The sequence below is a fragment of the Palaemon carinicauda genome, chromosome 23, assembly GCF_036898095.1.
Source record: "Palaemon carinicauda isolate YSFRI2023 chromosome 23, ASM3689809v2, whole genome shotgun sequence".
In the NCBI taxonomy this organism is placed as follows: domain Eukaryota; kingdom Metazoa; phylum Arthropoda; class Malacostraca; order Decapoda; family Palaemonidae; genus Palaemon; species Palaemon carinicauda.
The window spans coordinates 6,401,031-6,420,594 of NC_090747.1; the positions used below are offsets into that span (position 1 = coordinate 6,401,031).

A 19,564-nucleotide genomic window follows, 5' to 3' on the forward strand; every position below is an offset into this window, starting at 1 on the left:
AATGCCTCGTGCGGCGACATTTTAATTGATGTGTGATATGAGTGATTCAGAGTACTTAGTACCGCAGGTATTGCAATATCCCAGTTGGGGTCTGATCCCCCTAATGTTAATCTTAATATGTTTAAAACCTTCCTATTCGCTCTTTCCACTAGCCCATTCGACTGTAGGTCATAGATCATGGTATTGATTTTCTTTATGCTGAGGAATTCACACAATGGGGTAAGGAAGTGATTATTAAAATTCTCCACTAGAGACTGAGATTATCATGTGTGGAATTCCATGTTTACAAATGTAACACTCGTAAAACTTCCTAGCGCATTCAATCGCAGTTTTAGTTTTAAGCGCTATCAGTTCTCTATGTCGAGTCAAAGCATCTACAATTACTAAAAGGTGCTTATTTCTTCTGTGTGACTGGTAAAATCCTATTAATAAATATAAATGTATCCTTTCAAATAATTGATTGGGCAGGGGATAAGCCCCTAGGCTGACAGGTGTTTTCGTGTGCCCTTTGTTTTCCTGACAAGTGCGACAATCAGCTATGTGTTTTTTTTATATCTGTAAGCATCCTATGCCAATAAAACAATGATTTGGCTTACTGTGACATTATGGAGAACCCCGGGTGTCCATGCAATGGATTTGCATGCAACCAATTTATGACGGTTGATATAAGTGAGATTGGTACCACTACCTGGTCGTTAGTCACATGTGGTGTATTGCGGGTTTTCCTTGTCACGGATCTACACAGAATATTGTCTTTGATTATATAATTTTGCTGCGTATAATTTATATATTCCTTTTCCTTACGAGTTCCTTCCAAAGCATTTATAATTTTTTTTTAATTTCTGATTTTTTCTTTGCTCAGTCTGTAATAATTCAGCGCTCCAGCCCGGATCTTCTTATTCCGATACAGTTTTAACAATAGGCATGGATGTTGATATATCTATTAATTCAGCTAATGGCTCCGTACAAGATGACACGGGGTTGCGTGATAATGCATCAGTAATGATATTTGCTGTCCCTACTAAATACCCGATTCTCGTGCCAAAATCTTGAATGATCAAATGCCACCGAGCTCGTTTGGGGCTGTGACTAAAGCCTTTAACCTGTTAACCGTCCCTCTCCCTGACCGTTTTCGCTTTGTGAGCGTCACCCCCTATCCAGCGGATTGGCGCTTAAGCTTTGACCATGCGGTCTCATCTTCTTGATGCATTTTTTCTTTATTATTCATTTCTTATGAACTTGTTTACTTTTTTTTTTATTATTTTTTTGTATTTCTTTTCTTATTTTTTTTTATAAATATACTCATTTAGTTATTGTTGAAATAATGAAGAAATTAGGTAAAAAAAATGCATGATTTCTTATATTTTTGTATTATTCATTTCTTATGAACTTGTTTACTTTTCTTTTATGATTTTTTGTATTTATTTTCTTATTTTTTTGGCATAAATATACACATTCAGTCATTGTTGAAATAATGAACAAATTACGTAGAAAATATCTGAGGAAATAAAGAAAATTGCAAATAAACATTTATATTTTAATCATGAACAAAATATATTTATTATTTTGTATTCCTATTCTATCTATATACCATGTCACTTTCCCCCAATCATGGGAGGTAGCCGACATCAAGGAAGAGAAAAGAAAAAAAAAACACAAAGGGGGACATTCATCTCTTTGCTCCTCTCATATTCCAGTTCTATTTATTCCTGTGTGTGCCATTCTTTGAAACATGGTGTTGCACACAAACCAACATCACATTCTTTACACCAGTAGGATGTTTCCTTCCTTTTGCCATTTTTCCTGCAAAGAGCACATTTCCTTAGTGGTTTTTGCTTTTTTTCGGTAGGAGGGCAATATTCAGGGAAATGTCTTTCAAATAAGCATGAAGGCTTTGCAACAAGTCTTGTTGGTCTTCTTATTGCATCCTTATTTCTTCTTGCATATGTAGACACCATTCTTTCAGCTAGCCTCAGTATAAACTCCCGTCTTGGAAACTTTCCACCAAGCATTTTGTACGTAATGAAAGCATTTAGGAGACACATGTCTAGCATGTGCCGAAATACCTTCTTGTGATACTTTTTCAGCCTGTTTCTTGCTGTTGAAAAATGTACCATAAGATTATCTGATAAATCAACACCACCCATATTGTTATTATAGTCCTCAATTGCTTTTGGCTTAGACTTTTCATGTCCTCTCCTAGATTTTACAATTTTCATGGAATCATCGTGCAGAGTACTCAGAACACATACGTCTTTCTTGTCTTTCCATTTCAACACCATTGATTTGTTTCGGAATGCTGCTACGGTTTCACCTTTTTTTAGTTTAGAATTTTTTATAAATGCTGGCACATCTTTTCTCGTGAGTCTCAGAGTGCCAACAGTTTCAGTTTCATTGTCAACAAGCATACCTGTGAGTGTGGGACTAGTATAAAAATTGTCTGTATAAAGACAATATCCCTTTCCTAAAAGAGGATCCATAAGAGACATAACAACTCTAGATGTCACAGGAAGATTCTTGTATTTATCCAAAAATGTTGTGTTTTTACCTGAATAAATACAAAAGTTCCATATATATCCAGTGCTACTTTCACAAAGTTCAAAAAACTTTATACCAAATCTTTTCCGCTTTGCTGGGATATATTGAACCCATGAGAGGTTCCCCTTCCATCCCATCAGAGATATAGATATATTCTTTCTTGGAATATAATTTTCCCGAAACTTCTTCAAAATAAGGTCTGTGAATGGTTTTATTTTAGCTGTCTTTCTTCCGGGCCCATCTGTTATGGTTGCATTGTCTACTAAATGCAGGAATTTTTGCAGCAAATCAAATCTGCGACCACTCATCACTTTCCGATAAACAGGAGTAGCAATACTTTCACGTGATGTGAAATACATTGAATTTTCTAACTTTGAATCAATGCCCTGCAAAATAAGTAGGCCTACAAACAGTTTCATTTCACACGCATCTGTATCATACCACCTATTTACTCTTGATTGTGAGGATAATCTATCTCCATTTTCATCTAGAAATTCCCCTGCATATCTGTTAGTTTCTGTCACGAGATTATCAATAACTTCTTCATCAAAAAATTTAGCAAAATACTCCATTGGATTTTCCTTATCTATGATGATGAACTTTACACCACCATCTCCACGAAATGTGAATGGAAGCTTGCTCTTTCCTTTCCTCGTCCAGTCATATGGCAAAACGTTTTCGTCATCACTCGATGAAAATTCATCTTCATTCTCACTAGAGCACGTGGAGCTATCACTCTCATCTTGAATTTCCTCTTCACCATCAGTACTTTCTTCTCCATCAGTACTTTCCTCAATCATAAATCGTATTTCCTCTTCTGATAGCGTAATTTTTTTACGAGCGCTCATCATGAAGGGTAGCGGGGAGATGAGAAAAATACAGGAGACCCGTCTCAGCCGAACGCCAAATGCGTACTGAAGAAACAGTTCTACTAAACGTTGTATCGAGTGAGCGCAGTTGCCAATGATTACCAGATTTGGCGAGGGTTTTGCCAGACGATGTTCCTTTCGTTTTCTATACGTATGAGCGTGATATGCCGTCGAAGACACCTTGAAAGTATCTTCTAAAGTGGTGGACGTTATATGCCGTCAAGTGCGGTTGCGCAAAGAAAATGGAGGACGGAATATGACGTCGGAGACGGTTAACAGGTTAAAGAAGTCGGTTAGGGGTTTATGATCAGTAAGAACCTTGACGGGAAAACCGTATATTATGAACTTAAAATGCACTAGTGAGTTAACAATAGCTAGTCTTTCGTTGTCTATTACTGCATACTCACTTCCGGAAGTTCTCAGTTTTCGAGAATAAAAAGCTATAGGGAAAAATTGTTTTTCATATTGCTGAAGCAGTACCCCTCCTACTCCCAATTCTGAGGCGTCTGTTGCAATGAAGAATTCCTTACTGAAGTCAGGAAATTTTAAGATCGGAGAACTACACAGTTCATCTTTTAAGGTATTAAACGCCTGTTGATGCTGCTCAGACCATATGCAATCTACGCCCTTCTTTGTAAGATCAGTTAGGGGAGCGGCTATTATTGAATAATTGCGTATAAAACGCCTGTAATATCTACTACACCCCCAGAAATTGCTGTATTTCCTTGACATTAGTAGGTATCGGAAAGATACGGAGAGCCGACACCTTATCGTGGACTACTTTAAGAACTTGGCTAGACACCGTAAAACCCAAATAGACCAATTCTGTTTTGAAAAATTCACACTTACTAATCTTTACCCTTAAGTTATGTTGTCTTAGTCTCTGTAGTACTAGTTCTTGTTTACGTAGATGTTCTTCTAAGGTATTGGAAAAGATTACAGGGTCATCCATATAGGCATGCAATATATCCCCTAGCAGGTCTCCAAACACTATGTTAATCATTCCTGTAAATGTTATTGGAGCACAACGTAAACCAAAATAGTCCATGGGAAATAGGCCAAAAAAGGTTATTTAGTCAAACAAGTTGCAATATTTTGTTTTATTGCATGAACACGTTATAGGGACTCTAAGGAACACCAAATCCAAAATGGGACAAATTCGGCCATTTGGAAGTTGTGAAAATCACACTTTTAACGTTTTTGGAGGGTACATTTTTCCATATTTTCCCGTTTTTCTCCAAAACGGTTTATCGTACGGGTAAGAGGTATTGGTACCAAAAAGATAGAAAATTAAATTTTGCACATGTTTGTCTTCATAAGTATTTACTCTAAAATTAAAAGATTTTGCGCAAATAAGCCCGGAATTGGAATACACACATTTTGGAGAAACTGGAAAAATCGACTTTGAACTCATATTTACCTAAATATCTCTTAAACTACTAACTTTAGGGTAAAATGTCATAGAAGTGTTCCTTTAGAGTGAAAATTTTTCTTCATTCTGACGTATTTACTTTCCATTATATCTCGATATTTTGCAAAAGAAACACACACACACAAATAGACACAGTTTCAATTCATTGAAATCAGATGAAAATAGAAAGTTCAGTAAAACAAATTGCAATAGTTTATTATATGCACGAATGTGTCATTTTGGACTCTTTGGAACACCACAGTAAAAAAAACTGACATATTTGGCCATTTTGAGTATGCATAATTCCGTATTAAAAATGGTGGCCGTTCTCATTGTGTGAATGGAAGTATCCTCTAAAATTTCCACTTTTAAATATATATATATATATATATATATATATATATATATATATATATATATATATATATATATATATATATATATATATATATATATATATATATATATATATATATATATATATATATATATATATATATATATATATATATATATATGATTACTCAAAAAAGCATGGTCTCCAGGAATTTACTGCAGACATCAGTTTTACAATGGTTGTAATATATACAAGATTAATTAAAATGACAAACATCAAATTATTGATTAGCTCTTGACGATGTTTGAAAATAACAGAAATAAAAAAATGCAATCATTGTTGCTCAAAATACATGCACAAACTAAATTAATCATGTTCAGTGTCTACATATATTAATATGTTAACACAAGTGCTAGTTTGCCACTCCTCACAAAAATCTGTATAATATAACCCGTGTTTTTTGCATGAGCAGTGCTGAGTGTCACAAAAGCCTTTGCATTTGCATTTGATTACTCTAAGCAAGGCATCAGGCGCAGGGCTGTTGTCCATCGTGCAAGGAATTAAGTTTCTTCCATTTCTCTTCCAGCCCCAATCGTCAGGTTTAATATCACTGTTACCTAGCCAGAATTGTGTTTGATAATAATTCCTGAATGAGTAATATTTTGCTGCATCACTAGTAGGTGGCAGGTCTTTCACATCAACACTTCTCAAACTCTTGATGACTTTGCCCTGAAATTTTTTCTTTCTCAGGTCATCAAGAGTTGCACAATCACTGTTACAGATGTACATCTGAATAATTGCTCGTTATCCTGCTATTTTTATTTCCTCGTGAGTTGAGCTGGGAAACAAGAATGGCACAGCACACTCGCAGAGAACACTTTGTTATTTCAGTACAGCTCCCTTTCCTATTTTGTTTAACCTTGACGTGGTGTCACATCCACACAGAGCATGCATAAATGGCAAACACCTGCAGCATTCTTCACAGAGTCGTGCACTAATTTCTCTGATGTTCCAAATGGGATGCTTCATATTGGATTTCTGTGATACCATGAACAGGGGCTGACTGGTAGACTTCATGTAATGAAAGAGAAGCACCAAAATGTCAGTATCCTCTGCTATGACGTATGTTACCTTGCTAACTGCCATGTTAACTGCCTCTTGCTCTATTAGAAAATCTACATCTCCCTCTGCATGCTTTTTAGATACACCAAGTTCCTTCAGAGTTTCAGACAGAAAGTTGATAAATCTCTGTTTGTTTTTATGGTTTGCTAGAAATGCCTCCTTAGTTCCAAAGGTAAAGACTTTAGTGCGTGTCAGGTGAACATCTGGGACAACATTTAAGCCCCTAGCACGCTTTTGATGAGTCACATATTTTGTCGATGTAGTATTGCTATATCCATCGAAGACAACAATAGAATAGCTATTTCTCTTGATAAGAACAACATATTTGGAAGCAATATCTTTATATGTTTCTCCTGCAGTCCATTTGATGCGTTGAAGTAAGGATCCACCATCAAAAACAGAACATTCAGCATCAGGGATTGACTCAGCTTGACTTATAGTGGATTTTGCTATGGCATCTGCAAGCTGAGATTTGGTGGCACTTTGAGGAAGTCCATTGCTTGTGAACAGTGATGGTGGGTATACAGAGAGCTCAAACCTCATGATTTCACTATAGCTGATTTCAGCATTACTGGCTATCACAAGTAACCGCAAAAATTGAGCTTGGGGATCTACCTGCACTTCAACTCCATCTGTTACTATCTTCTGACCCATTGTCTTGATTTGGTGTTTCTTTCTGACGATATAGTTTGCTGCATTTTGGTCTTCCATCATTTTGATTATATTGTTCCCAAAATCTCTGGCAAGGTGAGCATTTGACTGTGGTGCGGATAATCCTGAAATAATGTTGTACAAATACTCATTTTCTGTGAAAGGACTATGTTGTTCTAGGTACTGGAAAATCTTTGAAGTATCCTCCTGATCTCTCATTCTTCTGGATTCAGTCAAGTCTTTGTTTATTTCGGTGCCAGTCTTCTCCTGGACACTCTTTACTTCATCACTTATCTGAGCAAAGACTGGCATGGCTTGTAACCATTTTGTTCGTTGAATTACATCCATACCTCGTCCATGTGTTAAGCCTCCTGTTGACTTTATGGATTTCATTAACACCTGCTCAATAACAAGATCTGGTGCTAACCCAGCCCAGTATCTGTCCGATCTCCTAATGAAGAACAAACCAGACTCAATAAGTTGGTCATAGAGTTTCTCATTCGTTTTCTGTAGGTCCACCATGTCCTGGAGGAGTAGATGTGCTGATTTTGTGTAGTTATTGTGTCCAGAGGCAGCAAAAAATGGAAGCATTTTTTGTAGTGCCCTGAAGTACAATGTTGGCTGGCTGGTTCTTTGACCTCTGAGTGCAGATCAAAGGATACCCATCATCGCCATGTACTGAACCCATAATTTTCCATTTGGGCTCTGTTGTAGCTGATCCTGAATATCTCTGAGCCTCTCTTCAACTGCCAATATGTCCTGGTCTTCAGCTTCCACTTCTGTTTTTGTTGATTGAAGAACTTTGTCAAACTTCTGTAATGCTCCATCTATTGAATTCTGAGTGGCCTCATGATCTGATGCTTTCTTGACCACTGATACATTCAAAGCAGCATCAACTAAGAAGTGGCCACATACTGCTCGCTCATACGCCTTTCCAGTCAGCATATGGTTGACAGTGTTGGGCCCATACACAAGCTCCAGTAGTGTTCTCAATCCACTATATTTCATGTTGTGACCCATAGTGCCCAGGAAGCTCATTAAGGTATGGAATGGCCCGAGGATGAGAACAATATGTTTGAGTTGGTTTTCATGGCTGATGATATGCCTTGACTTGAGCCACAAGGGTTGATCAAATGTGATGACAGGCGATATGTTGTATTTCATGCACTCGTCATTTACAAACATCAGGGTAGTAAAGATACAGCTTAAATTATTTGGATCCAAGTAAAAAATTGGTAAGAAGTGGAAGGATGCTTTTCCTAAATGGCTACCTTGGGTAATGGTCTGCATAAAGCCGGACAATCCTGGCCTGTTGCATCTATTAGGAAAAGAAATCTTCCAAAGGGTATCAAGATGTTCTCTGATGTCATCATGGACAATGGACGATACTGCTTTGTAATTCAACATGTCTCCCACTTTTCCAAGTTTTCTATACGTTTTTAATGCAATACTTTTTGGCTTGGTCTTAAAATATTCTGAATTCCGATTGACTGTTTGAGATGTGGCTACTGGTGGTGTGACTGCACACATCAGATCCATGCCATGATAAGTGTCCTTTCAAGTAATTGTTACTGTATTGTGGTCAATATTATCAGCAATGAAGTGGCAAAAGCTTGTTTCGTGATAACAGAATATTCTGTCATCGGCCATGCAGACATTAAAAAGTGGAGATTTGAGAAGATATGTCAGTTCAAACAGTGAGAACGGTCGCCATTTTGAATATGGAATTACTCAAATTCAAAATGGCCGAATTTTTCATATTATTTACTGTGGTGTGGTCCAAAGAGTCCAAATGACACATTCATGCATAGAATAAACTATTGCAATTTGTTTTACTGAACCTTCTATTTTCATCTGTTTTGCATGAATTAAAATTGTCTATTTGTGTGTGTGCGTGTGTTTCTTTTGCAAAATATCAAGATATAATGGAAAAATAATATGTCAAAACAAAGAAAAATATTCATTCTAAAGGAGCAATTCTGTGACATTTTACCGTAAAGATAGTAGTTTAAGAGATATTTAGGTAAATGTGAGTACAAAGTCGATTTTTTCAGTTTCTCCAAAATGTGTATATTCCAATTCCGGGCTTATTTGCACAAAAACTTTCAATTTTAGGGTAAATACTTATGGGCACAAACATGTGCCGAATTTAATTTTCTATCTTTTTGGTACCAATACCTCTTACCCGTACGATAAACTGTTTTGGAGAAAAACGGGAAAAAATGGAAAAATGTACCCTCCGAAAACGTTAAAAGTGTGATTTTCACAACTTCAAAATGGCCGAATTTGTCCCATTTTGGATTTGGTGTTCCTAAGAGTCCATATAACGTGTTCATGCAATGAAATAAAATATTGCAATTTGTTTGACCTAAAAAGCTATTTCCCATGGACTAAAAGGCATACGTAAAAATTCATAATTTCCCCTGGCTGTGCTGAAGGCTGTGTATGGGATCCTATTTTGTTCTAATGATATCTGGTGAAAGCCTTTAAGTAAGTCCAAACTGGTAAAATATTTATTCTGACCTAACAAGGATAAAATATCGTCAGTACATGGCACTGGGAATCGATCAGGGATCGTTTCCTCATTCAAGCGACGGAAATCTACGCAGATACGCCATGTTCGATCTTTTTTCGGTACAACTATTAATGGAAAATTATAAGGGCTGTTCGATTTCCTAATGACTCCTTCTTCTAGCATTTTACCTACTTCATCACTTATCTCATTCTGGATTTTCATAGGGAGTCTGTACAAGGGTATATAGATAATTTTCTGCTTCTCCTTTAACCTTATTTGATGTACGATAACATCTGTTTTTCTTAAGGATCCATCCGTAGTGGAAAAAACATCATGATATTCAGTTGAAAGTCCAAAAAATTTCTGCTGAATTTCTTCTTCTTGAATGTCTTTATTGATTTTATTTTTAATAGATTGCAAAAGGGATTCATCCGCAACTGATTGAGCGTGAATGATTTCAGCAACGGTAAGAATACGATGTTTATAAACTTCTACATCCAAGATATGTTGATTTTTGTGAATTACTAAAGTGGTATTTAAATGATTACATACTTCAATATTACATTGTTGTTGTGAGCCTACTGTATAAATAGCTTGTGTGACGGACAATCCGTTAGTTTTCAAAGTGTCGGAAAGGATTAATATTTCAGATCCCGGTAACGTTTTCTTTACTTGCACTATGAAATTCGAAGGTACGTTCGGCTCGATAGATTGCGTGCAAGATGATATTACGGGGGAATGAGAATTCTGTTGGGTCGCGTATATTATTTTTTTATTTATGAGACAAGTTATTGATTCTTCAACATACGTTATTGTTTTATTTGTCGTCTCCTTTTTATCTAAAACTGATTTTAAGGTATTAGAAGACTTATAGATTTTCCTTTGATATAAACGCCGTGCTTGGCAGGGGCTAAGATAATGTCTTGATTACCCATAGACGGGTATCCTATAATTACAGCTGGATACATGTCAATATTTTGTACAACAACAAAGGTATCGGCAAACGTGCGCTTACCGACCTTGTACTGAACATGAGTTACGCCTATTACATTTAATTCATTATTTCCTATACCCGAGAGCCTAGCTCTGGAATTCTCTATAGGGAAGTTCGAAAACAACAAATGATGTGTCCTCAAATCCATGATATAACGTGGACTACCAGAGTCAAAAAATAATGTAAAGGATCAGTGTTTTAACCCTGGATAGGTACGGTGGGTCGTTTGCGACCCCGAGCGTCAAAAAAAAACAGGTTTTTCTCACGTGACTCACCCCTGTGACTGAATTTGTGGGTGATCGACCTGCAGGAGGTGTCTCCCCTACACGCTCTAGTAGTGTCCAGATGTGCATTGCTGTAGCTGTACTCCTTCCCCGATTTCTGAGACGCGTCGGGGTCGTTCGCGTCCGAGTTTACCCTTCTGAGGTAGTTTGCATAATTATCAAAGTTATTACGTATTATGAAATTGTCGTAGAATGGTGCAACTTGTATAGGTTATCAGTTGTGGAAAGTCTTGGTGGATTGTTTGGCTACCATGTGCATGTTTTTTTTTTTAGTTAAAATGTCGTTCATCACCACGAGGACCATTTTACCGCGAGTGCCCCTTTTTCATTTTTTTTCATTTTTTTGCCAAGTCATTTTTCCGTAAGAATATTGCCAAATAGTGTCGTAAAACTTTTGCTTGTTTAGTGTTGGAAAGTGTGTCTAGATGATCTGGCTACCCATGCATGACTTTGTTTTTGTCAGATACGACGTAGTTATTAGTATATTGGGTATTTAACTGCGGTTACCGATTTCTGTTTTTTTTTTCAATATTTGTAAAAATTACTACGTAGTAAGGAATTGCCGTATATTATTCATTTTTTTTTCATGTTTATGTGTTAGAAAGTGTGCCTTGATGGTTGGGCTAACACGTGCATGTCTTTTTTTTTATCTGAGATGTCGTATATTAGAATGTCGGGCATTTTACCGCGAGTGTCCCTTTTTAATTTTTTTAAATTTTTTTGCCAAGTCATTTTTCCGTAAGATATTGCGATATAGTGTCGTAAAACTTTTGCTTTTTTAATGTTGGAAAGTGTGTCTAGATGATCTGGCTACCCATGCGTGATTTTGTTTTTGTCAGATACGACGTAGTTATTGGTATATTGGGTATTTAACTGCGGTTGCCAATTTCTGTTTTTTTTTCAATATGTGTAAAAATTTACTACGTAGTAAGGAATTGCCGTATATTATTGATTTTTTTTTCATGTTTATGTGTTAGAAAGTGTGCCTTGATGGTTGGGCTAACACGTGCATGTCTTTTTTTTTATCTGAGATGCCGTATATTAGAATGTTGGGCATTTTTCCGCGAGTGCCCCTTTTTATTTGTTTTGCATTTTTTTGCTTAGTCATGTTACCGTAAGGAATTTGCAAGTAGTGTCGCAAAACTTATATTTTTATAGTGTTGGAAAGTGTTTCTAGATGATCTGGCTACCCATGCCTATTTTTTTTTTAGCCAGATATGGCGTATATATAAGTATGTGTTCGATTTTCCTGTGATTGCCATTTTTTCGTTTTTTCCCATTTCTTTCAAAATTACTACGTACTAAGGAACTATCACAGAGTAATATTTCATTTATATGTTTATTTGTCGGAAAATATGCCTTGATGGTTTGCCTAGCACGTGGCTGAAATTTTTTTTTTCTGAAATGCCGTATATTAGAATGGCCATTTTTCCACGAGTGCCCCTTTTTATTTGTTTTGCATTTTTTTGCTTAGTCATGTTACCGTAAGGAATTGGCAAGTAGTGTCGCAAAACTTATATTTTTATAGTGTTGGAAAGTGTTTCTAGATGATCTGGCTACCCATGCCTATCTTTTTTTTAGCCAGATATGGCGTATATATAGGTATGTGTTCGATTTTCCGGTGATTGCCATTTTTTCGTTTTTTCCCAATTCTTTCAAAATTACTACGTACTAAGGAACTATCACAGAGTAATGATTCCTCTAGATGTTTATTTGTCGGAAAATTTTGTTTACTTTTTTTTTGATTGAATATCATCAAATTTTTTTAGCTAAAATATTGTTTTACATTTTTTTTTTCGATTTTATTTCCCTTCAAAAAAAATTTTTTGGGTCAGAATTTTAATTTTATAGTCGTAAAATAATCGACAATTATCCAGCAACCCACCATACAATTTTTATGCATATCCAATAATAATTAGATTAGTAAATAACACCTTGAAATTGACATACCCTTCCTACATTTCAAGTGGCAGATTAGGGAGTCTGAATCAGTGTGGTTGGCGGCCATTTTGTGGACATATCCGAAGCGTAAGCTGCCCTATCTATATATATTCTTGTTCCCTATAGAATTTGTGATATTTTGGTATATTTTTACCTGCATAAATATATTATATATTAAATATATGTATTTTTTTACGAAATTTCCAAGTACTCAAAAAATTACCTTTAGATATGGCCCCTGATATAAATGTAATTTACAAAATAATGAAGATTTTTTTACATATTTCTATTTTAGGATAACATATGTTTATTCCCTAAAAAAATTAGCCACTTCCTATTTCATTTGGGTACCCAAAAAAATTCATGAAATTTGGACAAATTTTTTTGGCCAAAAAAAGTTACCCTTTTTTTCTCATTTCAGATCTTCACCTCCATGGGTCTGACTTCATCCAAAATACATCAAGATGTGTCCTAAACATTCAAGAATCAATTCCTAAAAGGATTTGTGTATATATGTATAAACTTTTTTTTTATGAATTTTTATGTCAGGTCTTTTTTTTTTCTACTTAATTTTTTAAAATATTTATAATAAATAGTTTTTCTGCAGATGAGTAGTATTTATCTTTACAGTTGTTTTAAGCATTCATTGAAGTTTTTTTTGGCAAAAGAAAAAAGGAGGTTACTGCAAAAACTGATTTTTCAAGAATTTTTTTTGGCGTCGGGGTCGTTCGCGTCCGAGTATACCCTTAAAGGGGTGTCCGAGGACCGTACCTATCCAGGGTTAAATTTACAGCATATAATGTTGGTCGTAGCTAATTTTGGCTTCTTATTGTGTGAATTCGTTGCAAATCTACGGGAGCATGCACTGATTTATTTGATTCGGTCGTGTGTTTCATAGGAAAATCTATTGCCTCACAATGATCTGATAAAACATTAAATGGATTACTTAACACTACTGATGTTGATTTGAATGACCCAACATCACTCTCTTCCCCACTGGAGTTAATTATGTGGTATTTGCTTTGCTCTGCACATTCTGAAAATTAGTCTGACCTTGCGAGTTCTGGCTAGATGGCCCAGGATCAGAGTTATTTGAAGAACTGTTTGTTTGTTTTTGATTCTGAACTGCATTGACGTTTGGCTGTTTCTTCTTATTGAACTGAGGATTTTTCTTTTTATTTCCATATGGAACTGACTGTGGAATTGACTGTGTATTTCTAGGATTCTGTTGTGTCTTACGCGAGTAGCACTGACTATATGAATGAGTCGAACTATTATGTAACAAACAGAATCTCGTTCTGCAGTCTGCAATCAAGTGACCTTGACGTTTGCAATTATAACACGTCATTCCTGTGACTTGGCTATTATTAACTACGTTTACTTGTTGTCTCTTAGTTTCATTTTTTGCAAAAACTTGTGTAAACAAGGGATCAAGATCAGTACACTTAGACAAATGTTTCTTTATCTGTTCATATACGTCAATTCTGTACTTGCTGGCGTTAACTTTTTATCAAAATACCGCACTAAAGCTTCTGGCAACATAAGTGTCATGCAAGTTAAATACATTAATCATAATAAATCTTTCATGGAGATGTTATCTCTAGTAACCCAAGTGGAATTACCTAAATTATCTTGATAATCGTTTACCCTATCGGCAATGAGAGCTGCTCTCTCTATAATATCAAGCCGAGTCATAGTTGCTTGATTAAGTGTATTTCTTAATGTTAAAACTACATCTAAGGCTTCCTCACCGCCATAGACCGCACGTAGCCTAACTTTGAAATCGTCCCATGTAACTGCCTCTTGAAATGAAACTCCCCTCAAGTACGCACTCGCATCTCCTTTAGAAAAGTCTATAAACCTTTTAGCTTCTTGTAATTGTACAAATGGGTCTATAATTTGTTTAGCATCTAAATGGGCGTCGACGGAAAAAATCCATGACTCGACATTCTGAGGTAAGAGCCTATTCACTCGACCTTGAAAAGGAAGGATAGCTGATCGCGCATTTACTAACGTAACAATGGGAGCGAGGATGGGGTTACTCGGGCCGGGGGTGGGGTTACTTGGACTCACAGGAGGTGTCATGTTTACTTTAACTTGTTTTTTATCTCTTCGATTCCTTGCAATCCTATCAAAATATCTATATGAATACAGACGACCACTGCGTAAAGATTATAACATAATCCCCCAATACAATGATACTAATATAAAGATATTTCCCGAGAACTTCTGAAAGAAAACGGAATTAGCACAGAGAGAAACGAAAAATTCTAGACGAGAATTCGAAGTTGAATACAGTTTCCTTTAATGAAAGAAAAAATGAAGATTAGCAAACAACTCACCCCAGCAATAATGGACGATCGACTCGTGATAACAACACTTCACTGTCTAAAACTGAAATGAATAAAGAAATTTACTTAGCTTGGGTTTATATGGGCGAAGGGTGATGTTGTCATTTCCTCTCTCTCTTACTGGTTTGCGAGAGTTTTGCTTTTTGGGTGAATGTTTTCGGTCCGATTTCCCGTTGTAATGTTGAACGTAGTGTTTCCTAGATATGATTTTTTAATGTTTAATAAACGTTGAATGTCAGTCCTTCGTTTTCTAACATGATGATTGAAGATCCAGTTCCTCAGTTTGTATAACATTTATATTTGATATTCAATGTGTTCATTTCTTCGGTGGACGTAGATACTTCGTCAAAATTGTAGATTCATTACTGTTGATTCTCTTGTTACTAAAGTTGATTTAGGTTAAACGCTGCCACCAATTGTTGGTGTGGTACTATTATAAACACACATTATTGTTCCAATTAAATGTCTCTTCAATGTGTTATGTGTTTTGATCTTTGTAGGTTACTTCTTCTGAATAAGTCTAAGTAAGTTAACTATAAAACAGTTTATTAACATCTCCATCACAAGAGTATAGATGGTTTGGTCGGATGACCATTCCGTATGACAGGTTGATCAGAACTAACTAAAATATCCATATTGATGATAACATACAGTTAGTTATCTCAGCATTTAATGATATATGTAAACACAACATTAATACCAGCAGGCACCTGTATCCGGTTGAGACACAACTCTTCTCACGGTTTGTTTTGTGTTTACTCTTCATGGAAAATGTTACATTACAAATGGTATGCTTGGTCTTGACTCTCGCATCCTGCTTATAACTGATTTGGCGTTCTCACACTCCTAACTTCTACATTGACCTCCTGAGTCATGGATTTAATCATGTAATTTTACACACATTACATAAATATATATATATATATATATATATATATATATATATATATATATATATATATATATATATATATATATATATATATATACCCGAGCTTTGAGACAGTTATATAACTTCCACACAACAATATATAAAAACACTGAATATCCAAAGGTCTCTTAATCACACTCAAAACAAAACTGGGTAATTATTCTTATAAATTGTTTTAGAACCACCTCTTACTTTAACAGGGGCACGAGCGAATATTATAATTATTATTACTTGCTAAGCTACAACGCTAGTCTTAAAAGCGGGATGCTATAAGCCCAGAGGCTACAACAGGGAAAATAGCCTACTGAGGAAAGGAAATAAAGAAATAAGTGAAGTAGTTAATAGATAAAATAAAATATTTTAAGAACAATAGCAACACAAAAAAAAAATATTTAATATATAAAATATAAAAGCTTTAACAAAATATGAGGAGGAGAGATAAGATAGAATATTGCAGCCGAGTGTATCCTCAAGCAAGAGAACTCTAACCCAAGACAGTGGAAGACCATTGTACAGAGGTTATGGCACTACCAAGTCAAGAGAACAATGGTTTGATTTTGGAAAGTCCTTCTCATAGAAAAGCTGCTTACCATAGCTGAAGAGTCTCTTTCACCCTTACCAAGAGGAAAGTAGCCACTGAACAATTACAGTACAGTAGTTAACCCCTTGAGAGAAGAATTGTTTGGTAATCTCAGTATTGTCAGGTGTATGAGGACAGAGGAGAATCTGCAAATAACAGACCAGATCATTTGGTGTATGTGTAGGCAAAGGGAAAATGAACCGTAACCAGAGAGAATGATCCAATGTAATATTGTCTGGCCAGTCAAATGACTGCAACTCTCTAGTGGTAGTATCTAAACGGGTGACTGGTGCCCTGGCCAACCTACTACCTATCTACTGGAATAAAAACTGGTGATTGGAGTAATACACTCTTTACAAATGTAATTATATTCTAAATAAATAAAAACATTTTGAAAAAATTAAAAAAAATAAATAAATAAATCACTCGAAATAATTTGTCTGAACAAAACATAGGTTAAGAAAAATATGTTACACTCTAAAAATTATATAATAACTTGACTTTGAACATTAAATCTGAATAAAACGTTAGACTAAGATAAAAGAAATGATTATACCCTAATGCTTAAACTTTTAAAGATCTTACATAAAGTAAATGATAAACTTACTAACTTCCCGTATTTTCATAAACCTCACTAGACCAGTTACAAAGATTTACACAATACCAACACTCACCACATCACAATATATTTAAAGCTTCTGGCTAATTTTCAGAGATTTTTTAACACACTACACACTATATACGATGAGGAACAAAAACACTTTGGAGAGGTCATACTATAGGTACCAGAGAGAGAGAGGATGTACTATGGCTTGTTTACAGGACAAGAGGTTTCTCTTCTGCTGCTGAACATCCCTGGGGTGCTCATATATGGACTTAGCTACTTCCAAAATGTTCTAAGTCCGAGATCTGGAAGCTTGGGGGTTGTCCTTAGGGTGTAAGGCTGCCAATGATTACTTTCTCGGACACATTAACACAAAAGCGAGACAACTCTCACCAAGCTAGTTCCGCCCTCCTTTTTTCTTCAAAAATAAAAGAAAATATAAAATTTAATCCTGGGATATTTGAGAACCTTCCAAAACATGTGGCAAATATGAGAATTGTGTATTTCCTCACAAACATGATGCAATACCTCATAGAAAGAAAAAAGATTTACATAAGTCTCTGTTCATATCTCATATAGATCATATAGCACTATTAAACAGTTACATAAGACTTTGTAACAAAATACCTGAAATAAAACATTATTTCTTAAAGATAACGTAAATATACATATACTGACTTGAATGAAGAATACAAATAAATGATCAACGGAAGTCTTATATAATTTACTTACCAAACTCATCCTTACAAAAAGGGAACTCATCTAAAGAGCTGGCTATTCACCTTAAATACACAAATGAAATATATGAATTAAATATATTAATAAATTATTTACTCTACACTAGACCAGCTTCGTAACATAGCTCCCCCCAAAAAGATTATTTATTCCCGGTCAGAATCTATCGATTCAGCGCGAAATAAATAATCTGCAACCACGTTATCTTTACCTGATATATGCTTTACATTAATATAATACGGTAGCAAACATAGTGACTACTTAGTTAACCTTCGATTATTATTTTCACCTTATTAAGAAAGGATGAAGGATAATGATCCAAATACACTGTAATCTCTTCATAGATCTCAAACTTGTTTATCGCTGCAATTAACGCTAGTAGTTCCATTTCAACTGTCGAGTAGGCTCGCTGATATTTCTTCAGCTACAACGACATAAAACAAATAGGGTGAAGAATTCCTTCCCTATCTTCTTGCAATAAGACATTTCTAAGCCCGTTATCCGACGCATTTAATTGGATAAGGAAATTTTTGGTGAAATCCGGTGCTTTAAGTATAGGTATCGGAGTTAGATTTTCCCCTTTTCCTGATATCTTGATAACATAGGTCTGGTCATTGCTCTTCTCCAAACTCCAGAATGGTTTTTGGAACTCATTGGCGAGAGGGAATCTCCTTTCCGATGAGTAGACCAACACCTCTCTATCGCAGCCTGGTTGTTCGTACTCTTCATGCTAAACCTTTTCTTTGTTCCTCCTTGATTCGTTTTCATACCTTCTAGAGAAAATTTCCATAACTATACAATCCTTCTCCTCAAATCATTGACATTTTCTCCTTGCGTTTCCTCTCGATCTTTCCCTTTCCCTACCAACATTTTCTTCAGTCCTTTGCTTAACGGTTCTCCTCGTACTTCTATCAGGTGTAAGGGAGCTTCTTTGATGCGCTTGTTAAGCTTCAGCCATCTGAAAAATCATGACATGCACTGCAAAACTGGCTCACGTCCTTAGGCATGCCATACCAGAAAACGTGTTTCATAATCTGCACCATCGTCCTCCTTATCCCCATATGTCCCGTCTAGTGCGCTATGGCTATCACATGTATTCTCAATGGTACAGGAATCAATATCTGACAGTATATCCCCCATTCAGCATTCCCAGGGATATCGGCAGGTCTATGTTTGTTCAGGAGCAACTCATCCTTAAGATAATAAGAGGTCGGAGACTGCTTTGCCTCCATCTCGTCCACCACACAGTATAATAACTCTGTTTACATTGCATCCTTCTGTTGTAATCCTATCAGCCCTTTCCTACTTGTCCCACTTCTAACGCTGAGTTTTCGATTTCTTCCAGGTCCATCTTTCTTTGTCCTCTTGTCCACTCGTCTGTCGTTCCCCTTCGCCCGGGCTGACTCGGGAGTTCTCTTCTTGCGTACCATCATAGTAATCCTCTCTTCAAAAGTTCATCGCTCCTTCATTTTTTTTTCTCCTTCAGCAGCCACTTTCTTCATTATACTCCTAGTCGTCACACAGCTAGGAAACAATTATGGTTAGTGCTTTTCGAGTTCAGTCGTAGGACTATACTTCAATGGTTCCTCTATTACAATAGGACAAGGCACAAACGATGTCCACCAACCTCATTACCCAACAGGAGATCTACCCCTTCGATAGCTACCTGTGTTGAACAGTTTCTTGATCGGGGTTCGCTCA

At 35.9% G+C, this 19,564-nt stretch overlaps 1 protein-coding gene across 1 annotated transcript; it reads right to left on the minus strand.

Annotated features, from left to right (window-relative positions):
- Window positions 1–1,703: 1,703 nt before the first annotated feature.
- On the minus strand, window positions 1,704–7,948 carry LOC137617404 (piggyBac transposable element-derived protein 4-like). Its single transcript, XM_068347434.1, has 2 exons — window positions 7,591–7,948; window positions 1,704–3,601 (listed from the first exon to the last, which is right to left on the minus strand). The coding sequence occupies exons 1-2, from the start codon at window positions 7,946–7,948 to the stop codon at window positions 1,704–1,706; spliced, it is 2,256 nt and encodes a 751-aa protein (XP_068203535.1).
- Between the last annotated feature and the right edge of the window lie 11,616 nt (window positions 7,949–19,564).